General features: G+C 41.4%; 2 protein-coding genes across 3 annotated transcripts in view; both read left to right on the top strand.

The window, feature by feature from the left end:
• Window positions 1-13064: 13064 nt before the first annotated feature.
• LOC118384267 (transmembrane protease serine 9-like) overlaps window positions 13065-25695 on the top strand; it is a 49832-nt gene continuing 37201 nt past the window's right edge. The window contains exons 1-2 of one of the 2 annotated variants that reach the window (XM_052518432.1): window positions 13065-13194; window positions 17015-17035. In XM_052518432.1, coding sequence (XP_052374392.1) covers window positions 13137-13194; window positions 17015-17035 — 79 coding nt within the window. In that variant the 5' untranslated portion in view covers window positions 13065-13136. The remainder of the gene's footprint in view (window positions 13195-17014; window positions 17036-25695) is intronic. The other variant, XM_052518431.1, reaches the window with a different exon arrangement.
• LOC118384266 (prostasin-like) lies at window positions 17621-23824 on the top strand. The gene is made up of 5 exons (XM_052518449.1): window positions 17621-17913; window positions 18357-18493; window positions 18735-18987; window positions 19122-19299; window positions 22412-23824. The coding sequence occupies exons 2-5, from the start codon at window positions 18449-18451 to the stop codon at window positions 22491-22493; spliced, it is 558 nt and encodes a 185-aa protein (XP_052374409.1). The 5' UTR covers window positions 17621-17913; window positions 18357-18448; the 3' UTR covers window positions 22494-23824.

The raw sequence follows: 25695 nt of genomic DNA, 5'->3' as shown, positions 1-25695 counted from the left end.
AAGTCTCTTAAACATTTACCATGTCTAAAATACCACCACCATCTCTTTTACTCGCAGCATAATCTAGGTATGTGTAATGTTCAATTTACTTATAATTTTCCTTATATTTTACACAGCCAGCTGTCCTCCCTCCTATGAGCGGTCTCCTGTAACAATATATATATAGTCTCTGGAAATAACACCCCTCTACCACCACAACCTTAATATATGAGCCCCCCCCCCCAGATCTCCAATGCAGTCACGTTCCATCTAATCCATAACACACTAGTCACTACTCCTAATGTACTTCCACAGTTATAAACATACTAGAACATTCTCAAATCAATTGAGTCAATATACATCAGTACCTACTTTCCACAAAACCTAAAAACATATTGACTTAACAAGAAAAGAGAGAAATAAATGTACAAATAAATACATGTTTAATAACTTCCCACTACTCTTAATGTAACTTAAACTGGGGGGAGAAAACGTCCATCCGTTACGTTCTTTCCCCATGTTATGCTGGTCTCCATGCCGTCTCCTTCATCTCCATCCTTGGGTGTTATCGCAAAACACAGACTATAGACCTTATATGCAATTAATTATATATCATCCAGCCATCTCTGGTCAATACAATTTAACCTTACAATTCTAATGAAATAATAAAACAAAACAAACAAAAAACAACCTTTATGTTAACCCAAGCTATCATCCAGTATGTTCTAACAAACTCCCTGTCGAAGGATACTTCGAGATAAGGTTTCCAGAGCTTCCCCAGGCCAAATCAATTTAAACAGTGCCCCCAACCTTCACCATTCAAAAGCAACACTTCTGCTATATCCAAATCATAACTAAAATATTTTGTAAATTCTCTAACCCAAATTCAGAATAACAGTCCTTAGTGCTTACTTTAACTCAAAGTCAAACTTCTCAATTTAGCACACATCATCCCTGTTAAAATGTACATTTATAAACAAAACCTTTTAGTACCAGCAATAACTATTCTCATTACAGCTGATATTCGGGAGCTGATGCTGATGGAGGATTTTAAAACCAGCCTCCCTGATAGAATTGTAGTTCATTTAAATGAACAGAAAGTGGCGACATTGGCCCAGACAGCAGTGTTGGCAGATGAGAACGCTGTAACACACAAGACGTGATCAGTTACGTCATCAGTGCCTCGTTCGGGTCGCTTTTCATCCAACGACTCTAACTAAGCCTTTTGCACGATATCCGTGAATGTTTTTACTGTCACCAAAGGGGCCACGTGTTTGCAGACTGCCCGGTTTTGAAAAATTAACCGAAACAGTCACCATCCCCAAAATTAAAAAGCGTGGGTTTAGTCCAGTCTTTGGCTCGTCCTTTGGACCGAGTTATTGATTCAGCATTTGGGAAACCGGATCCTATCTATGCTCTGTTTATCTCTGCCGGTTGTGTTTCCTAAATTGGAGAGAACAAGCGGATCAAAAGCCCATACAAATCTTACGAGACACCGGGGCGGCGCAGTCAGTAATCGTTACTGATGCTTTACCCTGGTCTTCTGAAACGTATTGTGACTCGCATGTCATATTACAGGGGATAGAGACAAAAACCGTATCTGTACCATTTCACTGGGTCCACTTAGTGTCAGTCTTTGTATAAGGACGTTTCTGTGTTGGTGTAGAGTCTACACTGCCAGTAAAAGGAGTCACATTGCTACTTAGGGAACGATATCGCTGGTGGTAACGTCACTCCTGTGTTAGAGGTAGTTGACAACCCAGAAATCAAAACTACAGATGATAAATTGGTTCAAGCATTTCCTCATGTTTTTCCTGCTTGTGTGTTAACGAGGCCACAATCTCGCAAGCTAGGAGATGTGGCACAGACATACATATACAATACAACTACTTACCATAAAGCCAGTCACAGGACCAGGCAATAACTTCCCTCAGGCCTATAACAGCACATTTTCTGCTTACGTTCTGTTTTTACATGTCTAGTGATTAACTCCATGTTGATCCAGCTCTGTTCATTCACCTGGCCTCAGCTTTTATTCTGATTTAACCCTATGTTGATTCTGCTCACTATTTCTGGGAGAATAGTCTAGATACTGGAAAATCACCCATATAGTCATGCATTTTCTCCTACACCAGTAGGCGACAGCTGTCAGTGTTCAGCAATTTCAAATCCATTAACCCGGTTAGATTTTCGTGCTTTGAACTCAAAACGAACACTTGTTATTATCAACGATCAATGTCACTCAAAATATTACCACAATTTTCAGATAGCAAATAGGCTATCGTAAAGGTGTAAGAAATTATAGCTCGCTAAGTTACTTACTGCAGAGTAGGGCTAGCCATGATCTAACTAGTAAATAAGGCTGGTAGTTGATTTTAAGATACAGTTGTGATAATGGGGATTTGTAATTGAGATTGGACTAAAATGTGGGTAATTGGATGCTTAGATGCAACCATAGACTGTCTTTTATTTTTGCATAGGGTCAATTAAACATGAAAGGAAAGGGAGAGATAGACTTATTTTTAGAGAAGCACAAATAGGGAGATCAGGTCCCCTGATTCAGGTGCAAACAGACCCCGGCCTTTGAATCACCACCGGAACACAGAGCAGCTCCCTAACTGAGGCTAGTCAGAGTCAGTGTGGTCAGACTTCACAAGGACCAAGTCTACCACCACCAGGTCAGAGCATCTACCAGGCAGTCAGTCACATGCCCAGTTCAGAATTTAAGTTTAGCTTCAACTTGTAATAGACGATTTTGTCAGATTAAGCCTCACTTTAAAATGTTGGTTGTTGATTCATGTGTGTTCTTGTTTTGATGGCTGTGTAATTTTGATTGCTATTATACACTAATGATTCTTGTTATTTTAATGTTATAGATGTATCAAGGGATGACACAGAGGCCTCTGGCTCTGAGCTAGACAGTGAGCCAGAGCTGCCAGGAGGTGTCATTGAGCCCCTCCCAACGGCATCAAACACCAGATGTGCTGTTCCAGAAGGACCCAATGGTAGGCCAGGCCTATACTTTAAACTACACCCAATGGTAGGCCAGGCCTATACTTTAAACTACACCCAATGGTAGGCCAGGCCTATACTTTAAACTACACCCAATGGTAGGCCAGGCCTATACTTTAAACTACACCCAATGGTAGGCCAGGCCTATACTTTAAACTACACCCAATGGTAGGCCAGGCCTATACTTTAAACTACACCCAATGGTAGGCCAGGCCTATACTTTAAACTACACCCAATGGTAGGCCAGGCCTATACTTTAAACTACACCCAATGGTAGGCCAGGCCTATACTTTAAACTACACATTTTAGTTATCATCTGTTCGTATCTAATCTTGTAGATCCCTTCATTTTACATTTCCATAGAGATATGAGACATTATTTAATGTGTATTTCAGACATTACAAGATCCAGAGAAGAGGGTCCTGTATAGCCGTGTTTGAAAACACGGGACTAGGAAAGGGGCTTTCAACAGCTCCTGGTATAAGGACAATTCATGGCTTGAATATTCTGTCAATCAAGATTCGACTTGTTTCGCCTGTAGGAATTTTTCTCTGACCAATACACCTGAATCTGCCTTCACATCGTCAGGTTTTTGTACAATGCTATGTATGCTTGGAATCAGCCTAAAAGGGATATTGACAGCAACTCATCAATGTTCGATGTCATAAATGAGGACCGGAAAAAGAAAGTGGAGGAAAACTGTACTTACATTAAAACAACTGCAGATGCGCTCCTATTAACTGCCAATCAAAATATAGAGCAGAGAGGTCATCCAGAGTCTGATGACCATCACAACAAGGGTCATTTTTTGACAAACTTAGAAGAAATAGCAAAGCATGACCCTCTCATGGAGAAAAGGATGAATGCATGGGGAAATGCTAAGTACACAAGCCACCAAATCCAGAACAACATTCTTGAGGGCTTAGCTGAGATGGTACAAAGTGAAATAATAAGAGAAGTAAAAGAAAGTGAGGTTTTTAGTGTAATTGCAGATGAATCCAAAGATGTAAAGATAAAATAACAAAATGTCTTTAGTTGTGAGGCTCAATTACAACGGGGCCATCCACGAAAGCTTTTTACACTTTCAGTCAGCTGAAAGCTTAGATGCAGCAGGTCTCACAAAAATGATCATTATGAGGTTCATCAAACCATAAGCGATTTCTTGATAGGAGAGAGAAAAGTGGAAGGGACAGACCGTCTAATCTACTTGACTTTGTTGTGTTTCTAGAACCTTTATAAAGAGGTCTTCCATCAGCTATTATCGACTTTGTAAGATTTCTGTTGCTTACACCAGTCAGCAGTGCTTCTTGCGAGAGAAGCTTCTCAGCTTTAAAACGGATTAAAAACCCACCTTAGTACAACAATGGTTGATGACAGGTTGTCACCTCAGAATTCTCAGTGTTGAGTCAAGGAGGGCACGCTCCCTTACCATGGATGAGTTTGTGAAACATTTTGCCAGTTCTCACCAGCACCACAGAATTATGCTGTTTTAAATCTACCTATGATCATTTGGCACTTAGGCGTTCCCTCTGGTCATGATTACAGTTTTTCTCAATTGCTAAAACACCATTTCTGAAACCATGCTCCATTTCCCGAAAACATTAAACACATAACCTCATCTTCAAGCACTATTCACATAACCTCTGACTCCTCTTGCAAAATGAAACATTCGCCTCAAAACAGTTTTACCTGTGTTCAAAATCAAACACTGCTCTCAAATCATAAACAAAGTGATAAACAAAAATGATACACACTCTCAAGCAGTCAGTAAACAATACACCGAAAAATAGAAAACACATTGTTGAAAACATACAATTCTCAGGGAGAAGTACATTTTTAATCCACGACATTGTCTTTTGATGAACGAAAATATGTTCTATCATAGTAGCTCAAAATTGTGTTTTTTTGTTCTTCCTCCTCCTTCCTCTCACAAACTTGTCCTTTGTCTCTGTGATACTATAATTCTTGTTCTTTGTTGATATGAACCTGCAACCAGTCAAAATCTTTTGAGCAGTCAGTACTGTTAATAAATGGAAAGCACAATATTCAGGGTCATACAATTTGTCCATTGTACAGTATACAGCCTACAATGCACTGTACTACAGTATACAGCCTACAAGGCACTGTACTACAGTATACAATACTAAAAGGGACAAAAATCAAAGGAGTAAACATGTGATCGATGTTCTTCTTCTTGTCTTTGGGCTGGGTCAGGCCAGAGCACTTCATCAACATCACAAGCAATATTGTCCCTCCTGAGGCAACGGGGGAAGAAGCCTCTTGTGTGCCGTATCCAGCCCTGACATGATTCCTCACCTATATCACCACAGGCTAAATCCATGGCTTGCAGCAGATTTACTCTGGTGTAGGGTTGTCTATCATACACTTTCCATCTCCAAGAGGAGAAAAACTCCTCAATCGGATTCAGGAAAGACGAGTATGGAGGGAGGTACAAGTTCATAAACTGCCCATTGATGTTACACCATTCCCTTAGCAGCTTGGTGGAAACTGACATTGTCCCACACTATCACATAGGTGGGAAGGGGATTCTCATTTAGCTCTTGACCCTGCTGCTCTTGAACCTGATGCTCAAATAAAATATCTCTTAGATTGGCAATACATCTTAGAAGGTGCTGGGTGTTATTTGGCCCTAGTGTAACATGGTGATGTAGAACACCATGGTAGCTGATAGCAGCACAGATTGTGACATTGCCACCTCGTTGACCAGGGACTTCAACAATGGCCCGCTGTCCAATCATGTTTCGGCCTCTCCTCCTCCTCTTTGTTAGATTGAAGCCTGCTTCGAGAGATGAGAGAGATGAGAGAGAGAGAGAGAGAGAGAGAGAGAGAGAGAGAGAGAGAGAGAGAGAGAGAGAGAGAGAGAGAGAGAGAGAGAGAGAGAGAGAGAGAGAGAAAGAGAGAGAGAGAGAAAGAGAGAGAGAGAGAGAGAGAGAGAGAGAGAGAGAGAGAGAGAGAGAGAGAGAGAGAGAGAGAGAGAGAGAGAGAGAGAGAGAGAGAGAGAGAGAGAGAGAGAGAGAGAGAGAGAGAGAGAGAGAGAAGAGAGAGAGAGAGAGAAGAGAGAGAGAGAGAGAAGAGAGAGAGAGAGAGAGAGAGAGAGAGAGAGAGAGAGAGAGAGAGAGAGAGAGAGAGAGAGAGAGAGAGAGAGAGAGAGAGAGAGAGAGAGAGAGAGAGAGAGAGAGAGAGAGAGCTGAGATGTTAAATAATTGTAGTGAAGTAACTCTTTTGGACCACACTATATGTCACATTGAAGAACTCCGGGGTAAGTGAATCACTTCTACCTCTAATCAGCAATGATAGGATTCATTCATTTAAAAAAATTATATATATTTGTATTTTATTACACATTTATTTAACCAGGTAGGCCGGTGAGAACAAGTTCTCATTTATAACTGTGACCTGGCCAAGATAAAGCAAAGCAGTGCTCATTCATGCTCCTTAAATGCCAGGTTAGTGTTACACACACATTTTCTGTCATGGTCTATGGACCCCCTGAAGTAGCCGTGGCCACCCCATGTATAAAACTCTAGTTCCGCCCCTGTTTGGTACCGAACCCTTCTGTGTATAGTGGGAAGAAAAAGTATGTGAACCCTTTAGAATTACCTGGATTTCTGCATAATTTGGTCATAAAATTTGATCTGATCTTCATCTAAGTCACAACAATAGACTAACACAGTCTGCTTAAACTAATAACACACAAACTATTATAATTTTTAATGTATTTTTTAAACAAACTGTGTAAACATTCACAGTGCAGGTTGGGAAAAGTATGTGAACCCTTGGATTTAATAACAGTTTGACCCGCCTTTGGCAGCAACAACCTCATCCAAATGTTGCGGATCTGACCTGTACAACAACATTTTGGACCATTCCTCTTTAAAAGACGGTTTCAGTTCCACAATATTTTTTGGATGTCTGGTGTGAACCGCTCTCTTGAGGTCATGCCACATCATCTAAATCGAGTTGAGGTCAGGACTGACTGGGCCTCTCCAGAAGGCCTATTTTCTTCTGTTGAAGTCATTCTGTTGTTGATTTACTTCTGTCTTTTGGGTTGTTATCCTGTTGCATCACCTAACTTTTGTTGAGCTTCAATTGGAGGACAGATAGCCTTACATTCTCTTGTAAAATGTCTTGATGAACTTGAGGCTGTCCAAGCCTTGAGGCAGCAAAGCAGCCCCAAACCATGATGCTCCCTCCAGTTGGGATGAGGTTTTGATGTTGGTGTGCTGTGCCTTTTTTTCTCAACTCATAGTGTTGTGTGTTCCTTCCAAACAACACAACTTTAGTTTCATCTGTCCACAGAATATTTTGCCAGTAGCACTGTGGAACATCTATGTGCTCTTTTGCGAACTTCAGACGTGCAGCAATGTTTTTTTTTGGACAGCAGTGGCTTCTTACATGGTGTCCTCCCATGAACACCATTTTTGTTTTCTTGTTTTAAGTATCGTAGACTCGTGAACAGAGATGTTAGCATGTTCCAGAGATTTCTGTAAGTCTTTAGCTGACACTCTAGGATTCTTCTTAACCTCATTGAGCTCTGTACTGTGCTCTTGCAGTCATCTTTGCAGGAAGGCCACTCCTAGGGAGAGTAGCAACAGTGCTGAAATGTATCCATTTATAGACAATTTGTCTTACTGACTTTTAGAGTTACTTTCGTAACCCTTTCTAGCTTGATGCAAGTCAACAATTCTTAATCTTCTGTGTTCTGAGAACTCTTTTGTTCGAGGCATGGTTCACATCAGGCAATGCTTCCTGTGAATAGCAAACTCAAATTTTGTGAGTTTTTTTATGGGGCAGGGCAGCTCTAACCAACCTCTCCAATCTCGTCTCATTGATTCGACTCCAGGTTAGTTGAGTACTGACTCCAATTAGCTTTTGGAGAAGTCATTAGTCTTAGGGTTCACTTACTTTTTCCAACCTACACTGTGAATGTTTCAATCATGTATTCAATATAGACAAGAAAAATACAATGTGTGTATTATTAGTTTAAGCAGACTGTGTTTGTCTATTGTTGAGACTTAGATGAAGATCAGATCAAATTTGATGACCAATTGATGCAGAAATCCAAAGGGTTCACATACGTTTTCTTCCCACTGTATGTGAATTATTCTTCAGTTTATGTTTAAAGATGAGCTTTCCCACAGACTGAGGTTTCTTTCCCCGGGAGACTGTTTGACACTTTTTATTATTATTACTAGTGAACATTTCCTGACAGGCTTTCGAAGTGAGTTCAGCTAGGCCTCCACGCTACAGTACACAATGGAATTCTAAGAAGCCTGAGCGTTAGAAACTCGATGGGAACAGAGAAGTGACTGGGGCACATTCCGTCCTTATTGCTGACAAACAGGTACCACACAACTATGTGTTTTAAAAAAAAAACTTTACGATGTTGCTGCAATAGCTTACGCCAGAGCCTTCTATTAGGAATAAAAGGGCTCTCTGGCCTGCACAGGTGTGTCCACACTTCACAGTTGATCTTTGAATACCTCACTTGTTTGTTAACCACAATTGAGGAAATGGAGCAAGTTTCCCACCAACCTCAAAGCTTGCTAGCAGAAATGAGCAAACTTATAAATAAAATGATGCAACTATTTGAGGGGCTGAATCATGATTATGAGTGCAAAATCATAGTCATTGTAATCATCTGTGACCTGAATGACACTGAATGACACACAAATCACTAAAACGGTCTCATCCATCTCTCCATTGTTACAGCCTGGATATACTACGATCAAGCATGACAATGGGATGTGTAGTGGAATGAGAATTATACGTGTGTTTTGGAAACAAGAGAAACTGTCATATATCAAAACCATGTTGGACAAGTTGTTGTGGACAAAACTATATACGTGCAGTTTTACATGTTGGACAGGTTGTGAATAATTTTTGAGTAAATGTTTGTTAACACACATTCCATTATGTTGACTGCGTCAATTGTCTGTGGCCCAACTCAGTCCCTGATTTCCTTCAAATGCTAGTATGAGTTTGCACTTTCAGGCCCTAATGAGCTGTAGCATTCTTGTCCTGTGTATTTGTGTCTGTTACTGTCCCCTGGCGTGTACGTATGGAGGATTATTAGAGGCATGGGTAGATAAACCGGTAGGGCCAGTTCACCAAGGCTATGAAAGGTCAGCTTTCCTAACATTGTCACAGCTTTCATGTGAATATACAGTACTGAATGGACCTGATTCATTTAACCAAGTGGTTTTGAGCGTTGATGAGAACATTACTCTGGAAGTTGGCCATTATGACTTGATGGAGCCACAGGAAGGAGAATAGACAAATATATTAGCATAGGAACATGAAGGAGTTTGACTCCAGTGTAACAGTATAACTTTAGACCGTCCCCTCGCCCATACCCGGGCGCGAACCAGGGACCCTCTGCACACATCAACAACAGTCACCCACGAAGCATCGTTACCCATCGCTCCACAAAAGCCGCAGCCCTTGCAGAGCAAGGGGAACTACTACTTCCCCTTGCAGAGCAAGGGGAACTACTACTTCAAGGTCTCAGAGCAAGTGACATAACCGATTGAAACGCTATTTAGCGCGCACCGCTAACTAAGCTAGCCGTTTCACATCCGTTACACCAGCATAAAGGCCACAGGACCGCAGGTTTAAAAGATGAATTACGGTTAATAAATCATGTTTGGTGAAAGTCCCCCATATATTTGTGTGTACCTTGGTCAGAGATTGTGTACCTTGGTTGTTGGTGGTGGTGGAACCGCCTACTATCATTGAAAAGTGCTTCATGGTGATTCTTCAAATGATATTGCCAGTGACTTTATTTGCATTTTTATATTATACTGAAGTGTTGTTCCCATGTTTCATGAGCTGAAATAAAGGACCCTGAAATGTTTCATATACACAAGTTTATTTCTCTCAAACTTTGTGCACAAATTTGTTTACATCACTGTTAGCGAGCATTTCTCTTATGGCAAGATAATCCATCTACCAGACAGGTGTGACACATCATGAAGCTGATTAAACAGCACGATCATTACACAGGTTCACCTTGTGCTGGGGACACTAAAAGGCCACTTCAAAATGTGCAGTTTTGTCACACAACACAATGCCACAGGTATCTCAAGTTTTGAGGGAGCTTGCAATTGGCATGATGACAGCGGGAATGTTTATCAGAGCTCTTGCCAGAAAATGTAATGTTCATTTCGCTACCATAAGCCGCCTCCAACGTCTTTTTAGAGAATTTGGCAGTATGTCCAACCGGCCTCACAACCGCAGACCACATGTGTGAACCTCCACATCTGGCTTCTTCACATGCGGGATTGTCTGAGGGGGGGACACAAGCTATGGACAACAAACACACTATTTAATTTAATAAATTGCCATTTGAAAGCACAGAGATACCGTGACGAGATTCTGAGGCCCATTGTCGTAAGTATCTGTAAGCAATTCCAGGAAGTTGAAAATGTCTCAGTTCTTCCATGGCCTGCATACTCACCAGACATGTCACCAAATGATCATGTTTTGCATGCTCTGGATCGACATGTACCACAGTGTGTTCCTGCCAATATCCAGAAACTTCGCACAGCCATTGAAGAGGAGTGGGACAACATTCCACAGGCCACAATCAACAACCTGATCAACTCTATGCGAAGGAGATGTGTTGTGCGGCATGAGGCAAATGGTCACACCAGATACTAACTGGTTTTCTGATCCACACCCCTACCTGTATTCCCAGTCATGTGAAATCCATAGATTAGGGCCTAATGAATGTGTTTCAATTGACTGATTTTTACTGAAACTGTAAATACTGGTGTGATAGAGGAATAGGGAAAAATGAAATACACTTCTTCGATAAGGTCTCTGACTAAAACATTGATAGTAAATGTGCAGAGCTAAAATCGTGTTTTTTTTTTTTTTCAACAATGTACATTTTGGGTCTAACTGCAACGCAAGAGAGGAAGCATGCTGGACTTCCGAAGTGGTTCACTGCAAATCTGTGAACCTCATTCACTTCATGATTTGTTAAGGGATTAAAAAGGGATGGGTGACACCGTAACATATTCAGGTTGACTGGATTTGTGACACAAGGATGAGGCCCCATCTCAATTCAGTTCACTCACCATAATAAATCACTATTTCTAAAACAGTGAATTGCCTAATATTTCAGATGAGAATATTCTCCATGTCAATTGAATATCCAATGAATCCCCTGAAAAAAACAGCCCCAACCATGGTATTGTAACCCCCCTTGCCCATTCATTGTAATGTGGTAAGTGTGTTAGGATAAAGGCAGGAAGTTGGACCTTCGGGGGGGGAGGGAGTCCTAGCTAGACGCGGGAGCGTTATATTCTTTTGACCATACAGACATACAAACAGGTCATATTATGTATTTTTCACGTTAATTAATCTATGCTTTAAGTTGATTGGAGAATATTTTTTTTGTTGGATATAAGAAGAATAAACCTTTTTGTTGCACCATATCCCTGGATCTCATTGATGTTTAGGCCATTTGGAAACCTTGAACGTGGACTGTATTGCGTACAAAACAACCCCGCTTTCAGGCTAGGGTAGTGGCTATGGTCAAGAGGAAAGGAAGCCACTACACTGTAGGTGTTCCTTTTGTCCAGGTGTGAAAGGGCAGTGTGGAGTGCAATAAAGATCACATCATCTGTGGATCTGTTGGGGCGGTATGCAAATTGGATTGTGTTTAGGGTTTCTGGTATAATTGTGTTGATGTGAGCCATGACCAGCCTTTCAAAGCACTTCAGGGCTACAGACGTGAGTGCTACGGGTCGGTAGTCATTTAGGCAGGTTACCATAGTGTTCTTGGGCACAGAGACTATGGTGGTCTGCTTGAAACATGTTGGTATTACAGACTCAGACAGGGACAGGTTGAAAATGTCAGGGAAGACACTTGCCAGTTGGTAAGCGCATGCTCGGAGTACACGTCTTGGTAATTTGTTTGGCCCTGCGGCCTTGTGAATGTTGACCTGTTTAAAGATCTTACTCACATTGGCTGCGGAGAGCGTGATGACACAGTCTTCCGGAACAGCTGATGCTCTCATGCATGTTTCCCTATTACTTGCCTCGAAGCGAGTATAGAATTAATTTAGCTCGTCTAGTAGGCTTTTTTCTTTGGGCAGCTCTCGGCTGTGCTTTCCTTTGTAGTCTGTAATAGTTTGCAAGCCCTGCCACATCTGACGAGAGTCGGAGCCGGTATAGTACGATTCAACCTTACTCCTGTATTGACGCTTTGCCTGTTTGAGGGTTTGTCGGATGACATAGCGGGATTTCTTATAAACTTACAGGTTAGAGTCCCGCTCCTTGAAAGCTGCAGCTCTATCCTTTAGCTCAGTGCGGATGTTGCCTGTAATCCATGGCTTCTGGTTGGGGTATGTACGTACAGTCACTGTTGGGATGATGTCATCAATGCACTTATTCATGAAGACAGTGACTGATGTGGTGTACTCCTCAATGCCATCGAAAGAATCCCGGAACATATTCCAGTCTGTGCTAGCAAAACAGTCCTGTAGCTTATAGCATCTGTTTCATCGGACTACTTTTTTATTGGCCGAGTCACTGGTGCTTCCTGCTTTAATTTTTGCTTTTAAGCAGGAATCATGAGGATAGAATTATGGTCAGATTTGCAACATGGAGGGCGAGGGAAAGCTTTGTACACGTCTCTATGTGTGGAGTAAAGGGGGTCTAGACTTGTGGCTGTATACAGCTCATTAAAAACATCAAGTGAATACATGTCTGTCATTGAGCAGGTTACTGTACTGCATTCTTCTCGTCACACACACTAAACACACAACCCTTCGAACATAACGATGAAACAGAATATACACAGGATAAATGACAGATTAGCTAGATACATATTTACACCGATATATAGATAAATAGACGGGAGAAATAATCACAGATTACAGCAATGGAAAACCAATAGCCTTGCCCTTGTGACAACCAAGACATTCCTCAGTGGGTCTGTTTGACTTGAAAAGAGGGATGAGAGAGGGAGACAACAGGTGTATCAGGGTGTGGATTTGTCTCAGGTTTCAGTGTGAGAGAGGAAGATAGATAAAGGGGAGGAGTGAAGGCAGGGTGGAGTATAAAAGTATGAACACTCAACAGGACAGGCTGTAGTGGCGGGCATTGAAACGATGGAAGTCTACAAAGCACTCTGTTTGGTGACTCTACTAGTTACCCTCTTTTCAAAAGGTAGGAGACGAGATGCCCGTTATTCCACTGCTTTCCTTCTATTGACTGGTGAATGGAGTCAAGGAGTTGGTCAGGTTATAGAATTTTCTTGGTGGTCGGCCTTATTGACTATTTATAGAATACAGCCAATAACGACAGTCAAAGCCAACAGGATGTCATGTGCATTGTGACACAGGAGAGAGACCTGTTAGACTGTTTTGGGCCTTGAGGGAGGTCCTGTGCCTAATTTAAGGCACAACGTTCACATTTGTCAAATATGTTTTTGTGAGCGAAGTATAATGTGTGTCCTTAAAGACATTTATCAGTCTAAAGTGGAGCCTCATGGCAACATAACTTAACTGCAAAAGGTTCAGTGTGTTTTAGAGTTTGTGGACCATTTGAAGTTATACATTTAAGGAAAGTGAAGGGGGTGTTAGCCCAAGTTGTGTCACAGCCGGCCGTTACCGGGAGCTCCCAAAGGTGGTGCACAATTAGCCCAGCATCGTCCGGGCTGCGGTTTCCTTGAACTGTGTTTGCCTCCGACACATTGGTTCCCAATAGATATCACAACCACAAAGTCAATTTTGTCTATATTGTAAATATTCAGAAAAACTAAAAACTAGCTTTTTTGGTTTTAATTTAAGGTTCGGGTTAGTTTTGAAATCCAATTTTAAGAAGAGAAATTTGAGAAATAGGCAGGGTTTATGTGTTAACTAGTGACAACTCAACATATTTGGGAATCTTCTGGGTTAGCGAGCAGTGTGGATTAGAATCAGTGCGGCTTGGCGGGGCTGTCTCAGAGGACGCATGTCCCGATCTGCGCCGTTCCAAGCCCATTGAGGAGTTGTTGCAACGAGACAAGGTCGTAAATACACAATTGGATACTGGGAAAATGGGGTAAAATTGAATAATAAAAAATAAAATAAAAATAAAAAAGGAAGGGGCATCAAAATGGAATTTATGAGATGAAAGGTGAATCGCACACGTGACAGAAATGACAAACCATGATTAACACGGATACTTTTATAAATGTATTTATAAACGTTGTGTAAATGTCACTTTAATATCTTTGTACGCCTTTTCTGAAATTGTCCGTTTCCTAAAACTGTGTGAGTGAACAAGCGTTTTAACTCTGACTGGAAAACACCCTTCGTTCACATTTGAATGGTGACATAATGTACAATTGAATGTATTGGGATTAGGCCACAGCAGTTTCTAAAAGAAAGAGCAATGGCAAATCTGAGGTGTTTTTCCGTGATCTTTTGCAGTGACTATTAATTCATTTTTGGCAAAGGACTGAGATCGTCGTGGCTTTTTTTCCCTCTTCGAAAACAAATAGTTGTGGACCTGTTAGCAGAAGGTTTAAACTCAACAATGTTTTGTATGGACTTTCCCGCAAATGTATGCACTGCCTACCAATTGAGAATGATTGTCTACTCAATACATTTGAAATACATTAGGCTATGTCAATGGAAAAGAGAAACGGTCTGTTCAATTACAGTGTGACCTCTCTCTGGATCTCAGAGCAAAATAGTTAAAATAGCTTATCTAATAAGGAATGGTGACGAATGGTATTCTAAACCATCGCAGTCAGAAAAGCAATGATTATGGAAATAAAATAAATAGTCAATCGATTCCTATTTCGAATGCAATGAGTCACCAACGCAATGAGTCACCAACGCAATGAGTCACCAACGCAATGAGTCACCAACGCAATGAGTCACCAACGCAATGAGTCACCAACGCAATGAGTCACCAACGCAATGCTCGTCTGTTGTTGTCTTCAGGGCAGAGTACAGGGAGGAAATGGAGGTTCCAAAGTGTAGGAACATTGGTCGTGACTGGCCAGTTGTGTTTGTCCTCAAATTTCAGTTGGATGGAATAGAATATTTGATACGTTCATAATGTAATGCAATGAACTTGTAGAAATAATGATCAGTTTGTAGATACGTCTGATTGGTCTGTTTACTTCTTTATGTGTTGTATACATTCATTAAAACACATGACCTGATTTCAATTTAGTGGGTGTGAATGTGAAGAATGTGAAGCCAGTCAAGCTGACTGTCACGCCCATAGAGCACCCAGTGGTAGGGTGCTCCTTTAGTTTCACTGGTCTGAAAAGCTGACAGTCACGCCCATAGAGCACCCAGTGGTAGGGTGCTCCTTTAGTTTCACTGGTCTGAAAAGCTGACAGTCACATCCATAGAGCATCCAGTGGTAGGGTGCTCCTTTAGTTTCACTGGTCTGAAAAGCTGACAGTCACGCCCATAGAGCACCCAGTGGTAGGGTGCTCCTTTAGTTTCACTGGTCTCTGACAGTCAAAGAGCACCCAGTGGACAGTCACTGGTCACCCATAGAGCACCCAGTGGTAGGGTGCTCCTTTAGTTTCACTGGTCTGAAAAGCTGACAGTCACGCCCATAGAGCACCCAGTGGTAGGGTGCTCCTTTAGTTTCACTGGTCTGAAAAGCTGACAGTCACGCCCATAGAGCACCCAGTGGTAGGGTGCTCCTTTAGTTTCACTGGTCTGAAAAGCTGACAGTCACACCCATAGAGCACCCAGTGGTAGGGTGCTCCTTTAGTTTCACTGGTCTGAAAAGCTGACAGTCACGCCCATAGAGCACCCAGTGGTAGGGTGAGTTTCACTGGTCTGAAAAGCTGACAGTCAGTGGTAGGGTGCTCCTTTAGTTTCACTGGTCTGAAAAGCTGACAGTCACGCCCATAGAGCACCCAGTGGTAGGGTGCTCCTTTAGTTTCACTAGTCTGAAAAGCTGACAGTCACACCCATAGAGCATCCAGTGGTAGGGTGCTCCTTTAGTTTCACTGGTCTGAAAAGCTGACAGTCACACCCATAGAGCACCCAGTGGTAGGGTGCTCCTTTAGTTTCACTGGTCTGAAAAGCTGACAGTCACACCCATAGAGCACCCAGTGGTAGGGTGCTCCTTTAGTTTCACTGGTCTGAAAAGACAGAGGAGATGAAAGTGTTCTTATGACAGACGTTTAGCAGTGGGCTTCATTTCTCCTGCCCAGTTCTTTTAGATGAGCTCAAAGAAAGGAACGTAGGTGAGGAGAGGAAGCCTCTTTAGACCATTGATTTGTCACATACAGAGAAGATTCAAAACAATAGTGGAGGCAAGAGAAGGGTGATTGGGTGAACTATCATTTTTAGACAAGTCTTAGAATGCATTATAAAACATGATCAAGTATTGTTACATGTGAAATCCCCATACAGTCCTACAGCAATGATGACTGTTGTGACCACATTGTTTCCTTTGAATGATTGTGCATTTTTTCTTGTTGTTTTTTTCCTGGTGAGCCGGTTTTACTTTTGCTCTCCTCTAAAGATGCAGTATATATATTTCCTCATCCTCGTTATGTTATTCATAAGGCGTTGGTCCACAAGCTATATTTATCTAGTATTAGTTCATTAGTATTAGTATGAAATATAAACATATTTGAGTAATTCTGAGAGTAATCTATTCTCCTAGGTTGTTTTAATAGGTAATGTGCTAATTAGTATTAAACATATTCTGGACAATGTTAAGTGGACAGTAGTATTAGGTAACATACACAGTGATGAAAGACGTTTTGACAGAAGGTGTTTGTCTTAACAATCCTCAGACTCATAACAAGAAAACAGCTGAGAGAGTTCGTTCACAGGAAAAGTCTGTATGGACACTAAATACACAGAGTACAGACAGAGTACAGACAGAGTACAGACAGAGTACAGACCCAATCAAGACTGTATGTTGCTACTATAAAACCAATGGGGTGAAAAGTTATGAATTACATGTTTGCCAAAACCAAACTGTTTAACTTTTTTCTGCTTCTCCTGTTTTTCAGTGTCTCACTCTCAGTTGGATGGTAAGTCCCCTCCTTTTTCAATCAAATGTCAGTTATTTTTCTAATTGAATGACTTAACCATGCACCTATTCACTGACTAACAAGTGAGCTTTAATCTCTTCACTTCCTGTGTGTGCTCTATTTTGTAATCCCTCATCCATCTGTGTCTTTGTTAGTGTGTGGAATCTCTCCTCTCAACACTAGGATCGTGGGGGGTCAGGACGCTCCTCCAGGGAGTTGGCCATGGCAGGCCAGTCTGCAGAGATCTGGCAGCCATTTTTGTGGGGGATCCCTTATTAACAAAGAGTGGGTGCTGACTGCTGCTCACTGCTTTCCCGGTGAGCACCCATAAAAACTGTGCTTAATTCAATCAAATCTGTATTGTAGTATTTCTACAAACTGTCATAATAATGACAATAATACATTTAGATTTTCATGTGATCACATAAAACCACTATGTTTTTTGGGACAGTAAACAGACTTTCCTCCCCATGTTTTCAAAATGAGATGTGGGAAGTAATGGGAAGCAGTTCGTAAATCATGATAATATTCAAATATTGCTGAGGTGGGAGCTACCGGCTTTGCTACTGGTTCTACAATTCTAACTTGAAACTCTCCTTTTCTCAGCACCAGTATAACAAATTTGGTGGTCTACCTGGGTCGTCAGAACCAGCAGGGAACCAACCCTAATGAAGTGAGCCATACGGTCACTCAGATCATCTGCCACCCCAACTACAGCAGTAGTACCAGTGACAACGACATCTGTCTGCTGAAGCTCTCCTCCTCTGTGACTTTTACCAACTACATCCGGCCAGTCTGCCTAGCTGCACCAGGCAGCTCCTTCTATGCTGGCACTACTAGCTGGGTCACAGGCTGGGGCACCCTCAGCAGTGGAGGATGTGAGTACACAGATATAGCTTGTTTTAAGTACGACTGATGATGGCTCAGAATTCTGAGAGGTCTTGTGTATGTTGAGGAAGTAATTTTTCTCATGGGTTGAAAGTCAATCCTCATTGTCCCTGGCCTCACCACAGACTAGAGCTGGGCGTTATGGACAAAAATGTATACCGCAATAAATTACGTGAATTGATGCGATGACGATAAATGGAACGATAAGTATAACATTCATGTGCACCACTGTCTGTTTAAATGAGCCTTTAAACAACTACTACTAGTTTGATTGTTGCAGCTATCAATTGTCCCATTAACAATCACCCATATTAGCAAACTTATTTCAATTCAAACTTCACATTGTCTAGTATAAGCTACTTATCGTAGTGAAGAATATCAGCAATGCCTGTGATAAGTGGTTGGTGTCTACATTTTCAGTTTATCGTCCCAGCTCTACCACAGGTCCTACAGGAGGTGGATGTGCCAGTAGTGGGAAACAGGCAGTGTAACTGTAATTATGGAGCTGGCTCCATCACTGACAACATGATCTGTGCTGGTCTATCAGCAGGAGGAAAGGATTCCTGTCAGGTAAAATCTCTTGGGTATCCTTTTCCTTTTAGTTTATTAGTGTCAGTCAATAACACATTGGGCCGATTCTCCGAAAACAGGTTATACCTAATCCTAGACTAAAAATAATTTTCAATAGAGATTCCCCATTGAAAATAATTATTTGTCTGAGACTAGGCTTCATCTGGGTAACCAACCCATTATATTTCATAATTCTGTAAAAATTCAATCCCAGTGACACTGTAAATCTGTCTATGAATAGGGGGACTCAGGAGGTCCGCTTGTGAGCAAACAGGGTACTCGCTGGATGCAGTCTGGCGTTGTGAGTTTTGGCAAAGGCTGTGCTCTGGCAAATTTCCCAGGTGTGTACGCCAGAGTTTCCCAGTACAAGACCTGGATCAACAGCCAGATTACCAGTGACCAACCAGGCTTCATCACCTTCTCATCCAGTGGGACTGACTCTGACCTCAGTGTCACCTGCACCACCACCACCCCCCCTACTACCACACCCGCACGTGTGTACCTATAGTGTAATTTATGCATATGGCTAGACCTTGATGTGAATCTCTCTACTTCTGTAATAAATCTGACTACTGGATTACTCAATTTTATTTGTCTCTCAAACTTGTATCTGTCTCTCCCTCTGCAGCTGTGGTGTGTGGCAGCGCTAGCGCCTCTTTGAACTCCCGTATTGGTGGGGGAAGCTCGTTGGCGACAGCAGGCTTGTGGCCCTGGATAGCCAGCCTACAGAAGAACGGAGCACACGTGTGCGGGGGCACGTTAGTGGCGGTGGACTCTGTCATGAGCGACGCTAGCTGCTTCTCCAGGTAAGTTAACTCAACCTGTATTTCAAAGGGGAGAGTAAGTAGTTACAGTAAATTCCGGATTAAAATGTCAGTCCTGACATGATTCTAAGGAAATCTAGTCATGTAAACTACATTTAGATTTTTGAAGGTGCCATTACATGAACATTTAGTGACGCTTTCCTTTTCAACCCGCATGCAAAAGGTTAAAAAAGGTTCATTAGTCCCACGTAGGACATTTGTACAATCCTTGTGCTAGTGAAAATCCTTTTATGGATAGCTGTTCAGAAACACCACCCATGTTTTATACAACCGGTGCTGCAGAGAGAATGGACCTAGTGTAATTATCATCATGTTAATCAATGTCTGGATGGCACTGCATGGTTCCAACTGAGCGATGGACCTCCATTTGCGTCACTCCCTGAGTATTTCTATGCACTTTTGTGCTGCTGAGTTTTTGGAACGGTCTGTACACGATGCGCCGACGCTCTGTTTGCGCAGAGTGAGTGTGTTGAGCCTTTTACAGTAATATTTACTGTCGTGTACCAAAGGAGAGAGCCATCAGCCAACATCTCTCCCAAAATACTGTACAATTCTGGCTTACCATCCTGATCAGCTGGACAGTTTTTAAAGTGTTGATACCTTCATAGATACATACAGTTGATTTCGGAAGTTTACATACACCTTAGCTAAATACATTTTAAACTCAGTTTCTCACAATTCCTGACATTTAATCCTAATAAAAATTCCCTGTCTTAGGTCAGTTATGATCACCACTTTATTTGAAGAATGTGAAATGTCAGAATAATAGTAGAGAGAATGATTTATTTCAGCTTTTATTTCTTTCATCACATTCCCAGTGGGTCAGAAGTTTACATACACTCAATTAGTATTTTCTAGCATTGCTTTTAAATTGTTTAACTTGGGTCAAATGTTTCAGGTATCCTTCCACAAGCTTCCCACGATAAGTTGGGTGAATTTTGGCCCATTCCTCTTTACAGAGCTGGTGTAACTGAGTCAGGTTTGTAGGCCTCCTTGCTAGCACACGCATTTTCAGTTCTGCCCACAAATGTTCTATAGGATTTAGGTTAGGGCTTTGTGATGGCCACTCCAATACCTTGACTTTGTTGTTCTTAAGCCTTTTTGCCACAACTTTGGAAGTATGCTTAAATGTAAATGTAAATGTATGCTTGGCGTCATTGTCCATTTGGAAGACTCATTTGCGACCAAGCTTTAACTTCCTGACGGATGTCTTGAGATGTTGCTTCAATATAGCCACATCATTTTCCTACCTCATGGTGCCATCTATTTTGTGAAGTGCACTAGTCCCTCCTGCAGTAAAGCACCCCCGCAACATGATGCTGCCACCCCCGTGCTTCACGGTTGGGATGGTGTTGTTCGGCTTGCAAGCATCCCCCTTTTTCCTCCAAACATAACGATGGTCATTATAGCCAAACAGTTCTATTTTTGTTTCATCAGACCAGAGGACATTTCTCCAAAAAGTATGATCTTTGTCCCCATATGCAGTTGGAAACCATAGTCTGGCTTTTTATGGTGGTTTTGGAGCAGTGGCTTCTTCCTTGCTGATCGGCCTTTCAGGTTATGTCGATATTGGACTCGTTTTACTGTGGATATAGATACTTTTGTACCTGTTTCCTCCAGCATCTTTACAAGGTCATTTGCTGTTGTTCTGGGATTGATTTGCACTTTTCGCACCAAAGTACGTTAATCTCTAGGAGACAGAACGCTTCTCCTTACTGAGCGACATGATGGCTGCGTGGTCCCATGGTGTTTATACTTACGTACTATTGTTCGTACAGATGAACGTGGTACCTTCAGGCGTTTCGGTTCGGTTTCACTTTCAATAAAAGATGTGGAACTACATGCACGCTGCGCCTTGGTTGATTTATGACAGGGAGTTTGAGGATAGCGAGCGTGACAAAATTACGTCAATTAGCCTATCAGAAGCTTCTAAAGCCATGACATAATTTTCTGGAATTTTCCAAGCTGTTCAAAGGCACAGACAACTTAGTGTATGTAAACATCTGACCCACTGGAATTGTGAAACAGTGAATTATAAGTGAAATAATCTGTCTGTAAACAATTGTTGGAAAAATGACTTGTGCCATGCACAAAGTAGATGTCTTAACTGACTTGCCAAAACTATAGTTTGTTAACAAGAAATTTGTGGAGTGGTTTAAAAACGAGTTTCAATGACTCCAACCTAAGTGTATTTAAACGTCCGACTAGAACTCTATATACTGAACATAAATATAAACGCAACATGAAGCAATTTCAACGATTTTATAGTTATAGTTAATATAAGGAAATCAGTAAATTGAAATAAATAAATTAGACCTTCATCTATGGATTTCACGTAGATACACATGGTCTGCAGTTGTGAGGCCGGTGGGACGTACTGCCAAATTCTCTAAAACGACACTGGTTCTAGAAATTAAACAAATCAAAATATATTTTATATTTGAGATTCTTCAAATAGCCACCCTTAGACTTGATTAAAGCTTTGCACACTCTTGGCATTCTCTCAACCAGCTTAATGAGGTAGTCACCTGGAATGCATTTCAATAAACAGGCGTGCCTTCTTAAAAGTTCATGTGTGTGATTTCTTTCAAAGAGAAACAATGAGTCCATTACTTTAAGTCAAAATGCAGCCCAAATAAATTCTTCACAGAGTTCAAGTAACAGACACATCTCAACATCAGCTGTTTAGAGGAGACTGTGAATCAGGCCTTCATGGTTGAATTGCTACAAAGAAACCACTACTAAAGGACACCAATAAGAAGAGGAGACTTGTTTGGGCCAAGAAACACGAGCAATGGGCATTAGACCGGTGGAAATTTGTCATTTAGTCTGGAGTCCAAATTGTATATTTTTGGTTCCAACCGCCTTGTCTTTGTGAGACACGGTGTGGGTGAACGGATGATCTCCGCATGTGTATTTCCCACCGTAAAGCATGGAGGAGGAGGTGTGGTGGTGTGGGGGTGCTTTGCTAGTGACACTGTCTGTGATCTATTTAGAATTCAAGCTTAACCAGCATAGCTACCACAGTATTCTGCAGCGATACGCCATCCCATCTGGTTTGGGCTTAGTGGGACTATCATTTGTTTTTCAACAGGACAATCACCCAACAAACCTCCAGGCTGTGTAAAGGCTATTTGACCAATAAGGAGAGTGTGATGGAGTGCCGCATCAGATGACCTGGCCTCCACAATCCCCCAACCTCAACCAAATTGAGATTGTTTGGGATGAGTCGGACCGCAGAGTGAACAAAAAGCAGTCAACACGTGCTCAGCTTATGTGAGCACAACTCCTTCAAGACTGTTGGGAAAGTATTCCAGATGAAGCTGGTTGAGAGAATGCCAAGAGTGCGCAAAGCTGTCATCAAGGCAAAGGGTGGCTATTTGTTTAACACTTACTACATAATTCCAAGTGTGTTATTTTTTAGTTTTGATGTCTTCGCTATTATTATACAATGTAAAAAATACAAAAAATAAAGAAAAACCCTTCAATGAGTAGGTGTTCTAAAACTATTGACCGGTGGTGTATTTATTAAATGCATATGCACTGCTTATGAATGTGAAATGTATGGGTTATGTATACTGAACAAAAATATAAACGCAACATGTAAAGTGTTGGTCCCATGTTTCATGAGCTGAAATAAAAAAATCCCAGAAATTCTACACATTATTTTTCTCAAATTTTGTGCACATCTTTATTTATATCCCTGTTAGTGAGCATTTCTCCTTTGCCAGGATAATCCAGCCACCTGACGTGTGGGATATCAAGATGCTGAATAAACAGCATGATCATCACACAGGCGCACAATGTGCTGGGCACAATAAAAGCCCACTCTAAAACGTGCAGTTATGTCAAAAACACAATGCTTCAGATGTCTCAAGTTTTGAGGGAGCTTGCAATTGGCATGTTAACTGCAGGAACGTCCACCAGAGTTGTAGCCAGAGAATTGAATGTTAAACCTCTGCCCCTTTTTTTCCATCTAAAATTACATACCCACATCTAACTGCCTTTAGCTCAGGCCCCGAAGCAAGGATATGCATAATCTTGATACCATTTGAAAGGAAACACTTTGAAGTTTGTGAAAATGTGAAATCAATGTAGGCGAATAAAACACATTCGATCTGGTAAAAGATAATACAAAGAAAAAAACTACATTTTTTTGGTATTTTTTTTGTACCATCACCTTTGAAATGCAAGAGAAAGGCGATCATGTATTATTCCAGCCCAGGTGCAATTTAGATGTTGGCCACTAGATGGCAGCAGTGTATGAGCAAAGATTTGGGCTGATCCAATAAACCATTGCATTTCTGTTAAACATTTTGTATCAAGACTGACCAAATGTGCCAAATTGGTTTATTAATAACTTTTCAAGTTCATAACTGTGCACTCTCCTCAAACAATAGTATGAATTCTTTCACTTTAATAGCTGCTGTAAATTGGAATGTGCAGTTAGATTAACAAGAAGAATCAACAACAAGTGGGACATAATCATGAAGTGGAACGACATTTATTGGATATTTCAAACTTTTTTAACAAATCAAAAACTGAAAAATTGGGTGTGCAAAATTATTCAGCCCCCTTAAGTTAATACTTTGTTGCGCCACCTTTTGCTGCGATTACAGCTGTAAGTCGCTTGGGGTATGTCTCTATCAGTTTTGCACATCGAGAGACTGAAATTTTTTCCCATTCCCCCTTGCAAAACAGCTCGAGCTCAGTGAGGTTGGATGGAGAGCATTTGTGAACAGCAGTTTTCAGTTCTTTCCACAGATTCTCGTCTGGACTTTGACGTGGCCATTCTAACACCTGGATATGTTTATTTTTGAACCATTCCATTGTAGATTTTGCTTTATGTTTTGGATCATTGTCTTGTTAGAAGACAAATCTCCGTCTCAGGGCTTTTGCAGACTCCATCAGGTTTTCTTCCGGAATGGTCCTGTATTTGGCTCCATCCATCTTCCCATCAATTTTAACCATCTTCCCTGTCCCTGCTGAAGAAAAGCAGGCCCAAACCATGATGCTGCCACCACCATGTTTGACAGTGGGGATGGTGTGTTCAGGGTGATGAGCTGTGTTGCTTTTACGCCAAACATAACGTTTTGCATTGTTGCCAAAAAGTTCAATTTTGGTTTCATCTGACCAGAGCACCTTCTTCCACATGTTTGGTGTGTCTCCCAGGTGGCTTGTGGCAAACTTTAAACAACACTTTTTATGGATATCTTTAAGAAATGGCTTTCTTCTTGCCACTCTTCCATAAAGGCCAGATTTGTGCAATATACGACTGATTGTTGTCCTATGGACAGAGTCTCCCACCTCAGCTGTAGATCTCTGCAGTTCATCCAGAGTGATCATGGGTCTCTTGGCTGCATCTCTGATCGGTCTTCTCCTTGTATGAGCTGAAAGTTTAGAGGGACGGCCAGGTCTTGGTAGATTGGCAGTGGTCTGATACTCCTTCCATTTCAATATTATCGCTTGCACAGTGCTCCTTGGGATGTTTAAAGCTTGGGAAATCTTTTTGTATCCAAATCCGGCTTTAAACTTCTTCACAACAGTATCTCGGACCTGCCTGGTGTGTTCCTTGTTCTTCATGATGCTCTCTGCGCTTTTAACGGACCTCTGAGACTATCACAGAGCAGGTGCATTTATACGGAGACTTGATTACACACAGGTGGATTGTATTCATCATCATTAGTCATTTAGGTCAACATTGGATCATTCAGAGATCCTCACTGAACTTCTGGAGAGAGTTTGCTGCACTGAAAGTAAAGGGGCTGAATAATTTTGCACGCCCAATTTTTCAATTTCTGATTTGTTAAAAAAGTTTGAAATATCCAATAAATGTCGTTCCACTTCATGATTGTGTCCCACTTGTTGTTGATTCTTCACAAAAAAATACAATTTTATATCTTTATGTTTGAAGCCTGAAATGTGGCAAAAGGTCGCAAAGTTCAAGGGGGCTGAATACTTTCGCAAGGCACTGTATCTATGTCCTGGGAATTGTTCTTCTTACTTACAACCTTATGCTAATCGCATTAGCCTACGTTAGCTCAACCTTCCCATGGGTGAGACACCGATCTGTAGAGATCCGTAAGAGGTTTTGAACACTTTGTTTTGTTACTACATGATTCCATACGTGTTATTTCATAGTTTTCTACAATGTAAAAAAATGTAAAAATAAAATCTTGAGTGAGTAGTTGTTCTACAACTTTGACCTGTAGTGTATGTCAACAACTTCAAGTAAGAAAATATCAACTTGCTACGATCATTAATTGCATTCAAAATGATGACAACATCCATACTAAAGAGAGATCCACTATGCAGAAATCGCGCCACTGTTTGCCTAATTTCAGTTTGTGACAAAACAAGCAGTCATTGTGTAGACAA

Source organism: Oncorhynchus keta, chromosome 5, assembly GCF_023373465.1.
Source record: "Oncorhynchus keta strain PuntledgeMale-10-30-2019 chromosome 5, Oket_V2, whole genome shotgun sequence".
Classification (NCBI taxonomy): domain Eukaryota; kingdom Metazoa; phylum Chordata; class Actinopteri; order Salmoniformes; family Salmonidae; genus Oncorhynchus; species Oncorhynchus keta.
This window is presented reverse-complemented; position numbering and strand designations above follow the sequence as displayed.

What these genes read in the sequence shown, in the direction of transcription:
- LOC118384266 (XM_052518449.1), top strand. Translation starts at nt 18,449, where the DNA reads ATGATCTGTGCTGGTCTATCAGCAGGAGGAAAGGATTCCTGTCAG. An exon ending in CCCTACTACCACACCCGCAC is followed by an intron (nt 18,988 to 19,121) that starts GTGTGTACCTAT and finishes CTCCCTCTGCAG; the next exon opens with CTGTGGTGTGTGGCAGCGCT. An exon ending in GACGCTAGCTGCTTCTCCAG is followed by an intron (nt 19,300 to 22,411) that starts GTAAGTTAACTC and finishes GTTTTTCAACAG; the next exon opens with GACAATCACCCAACAAACCT.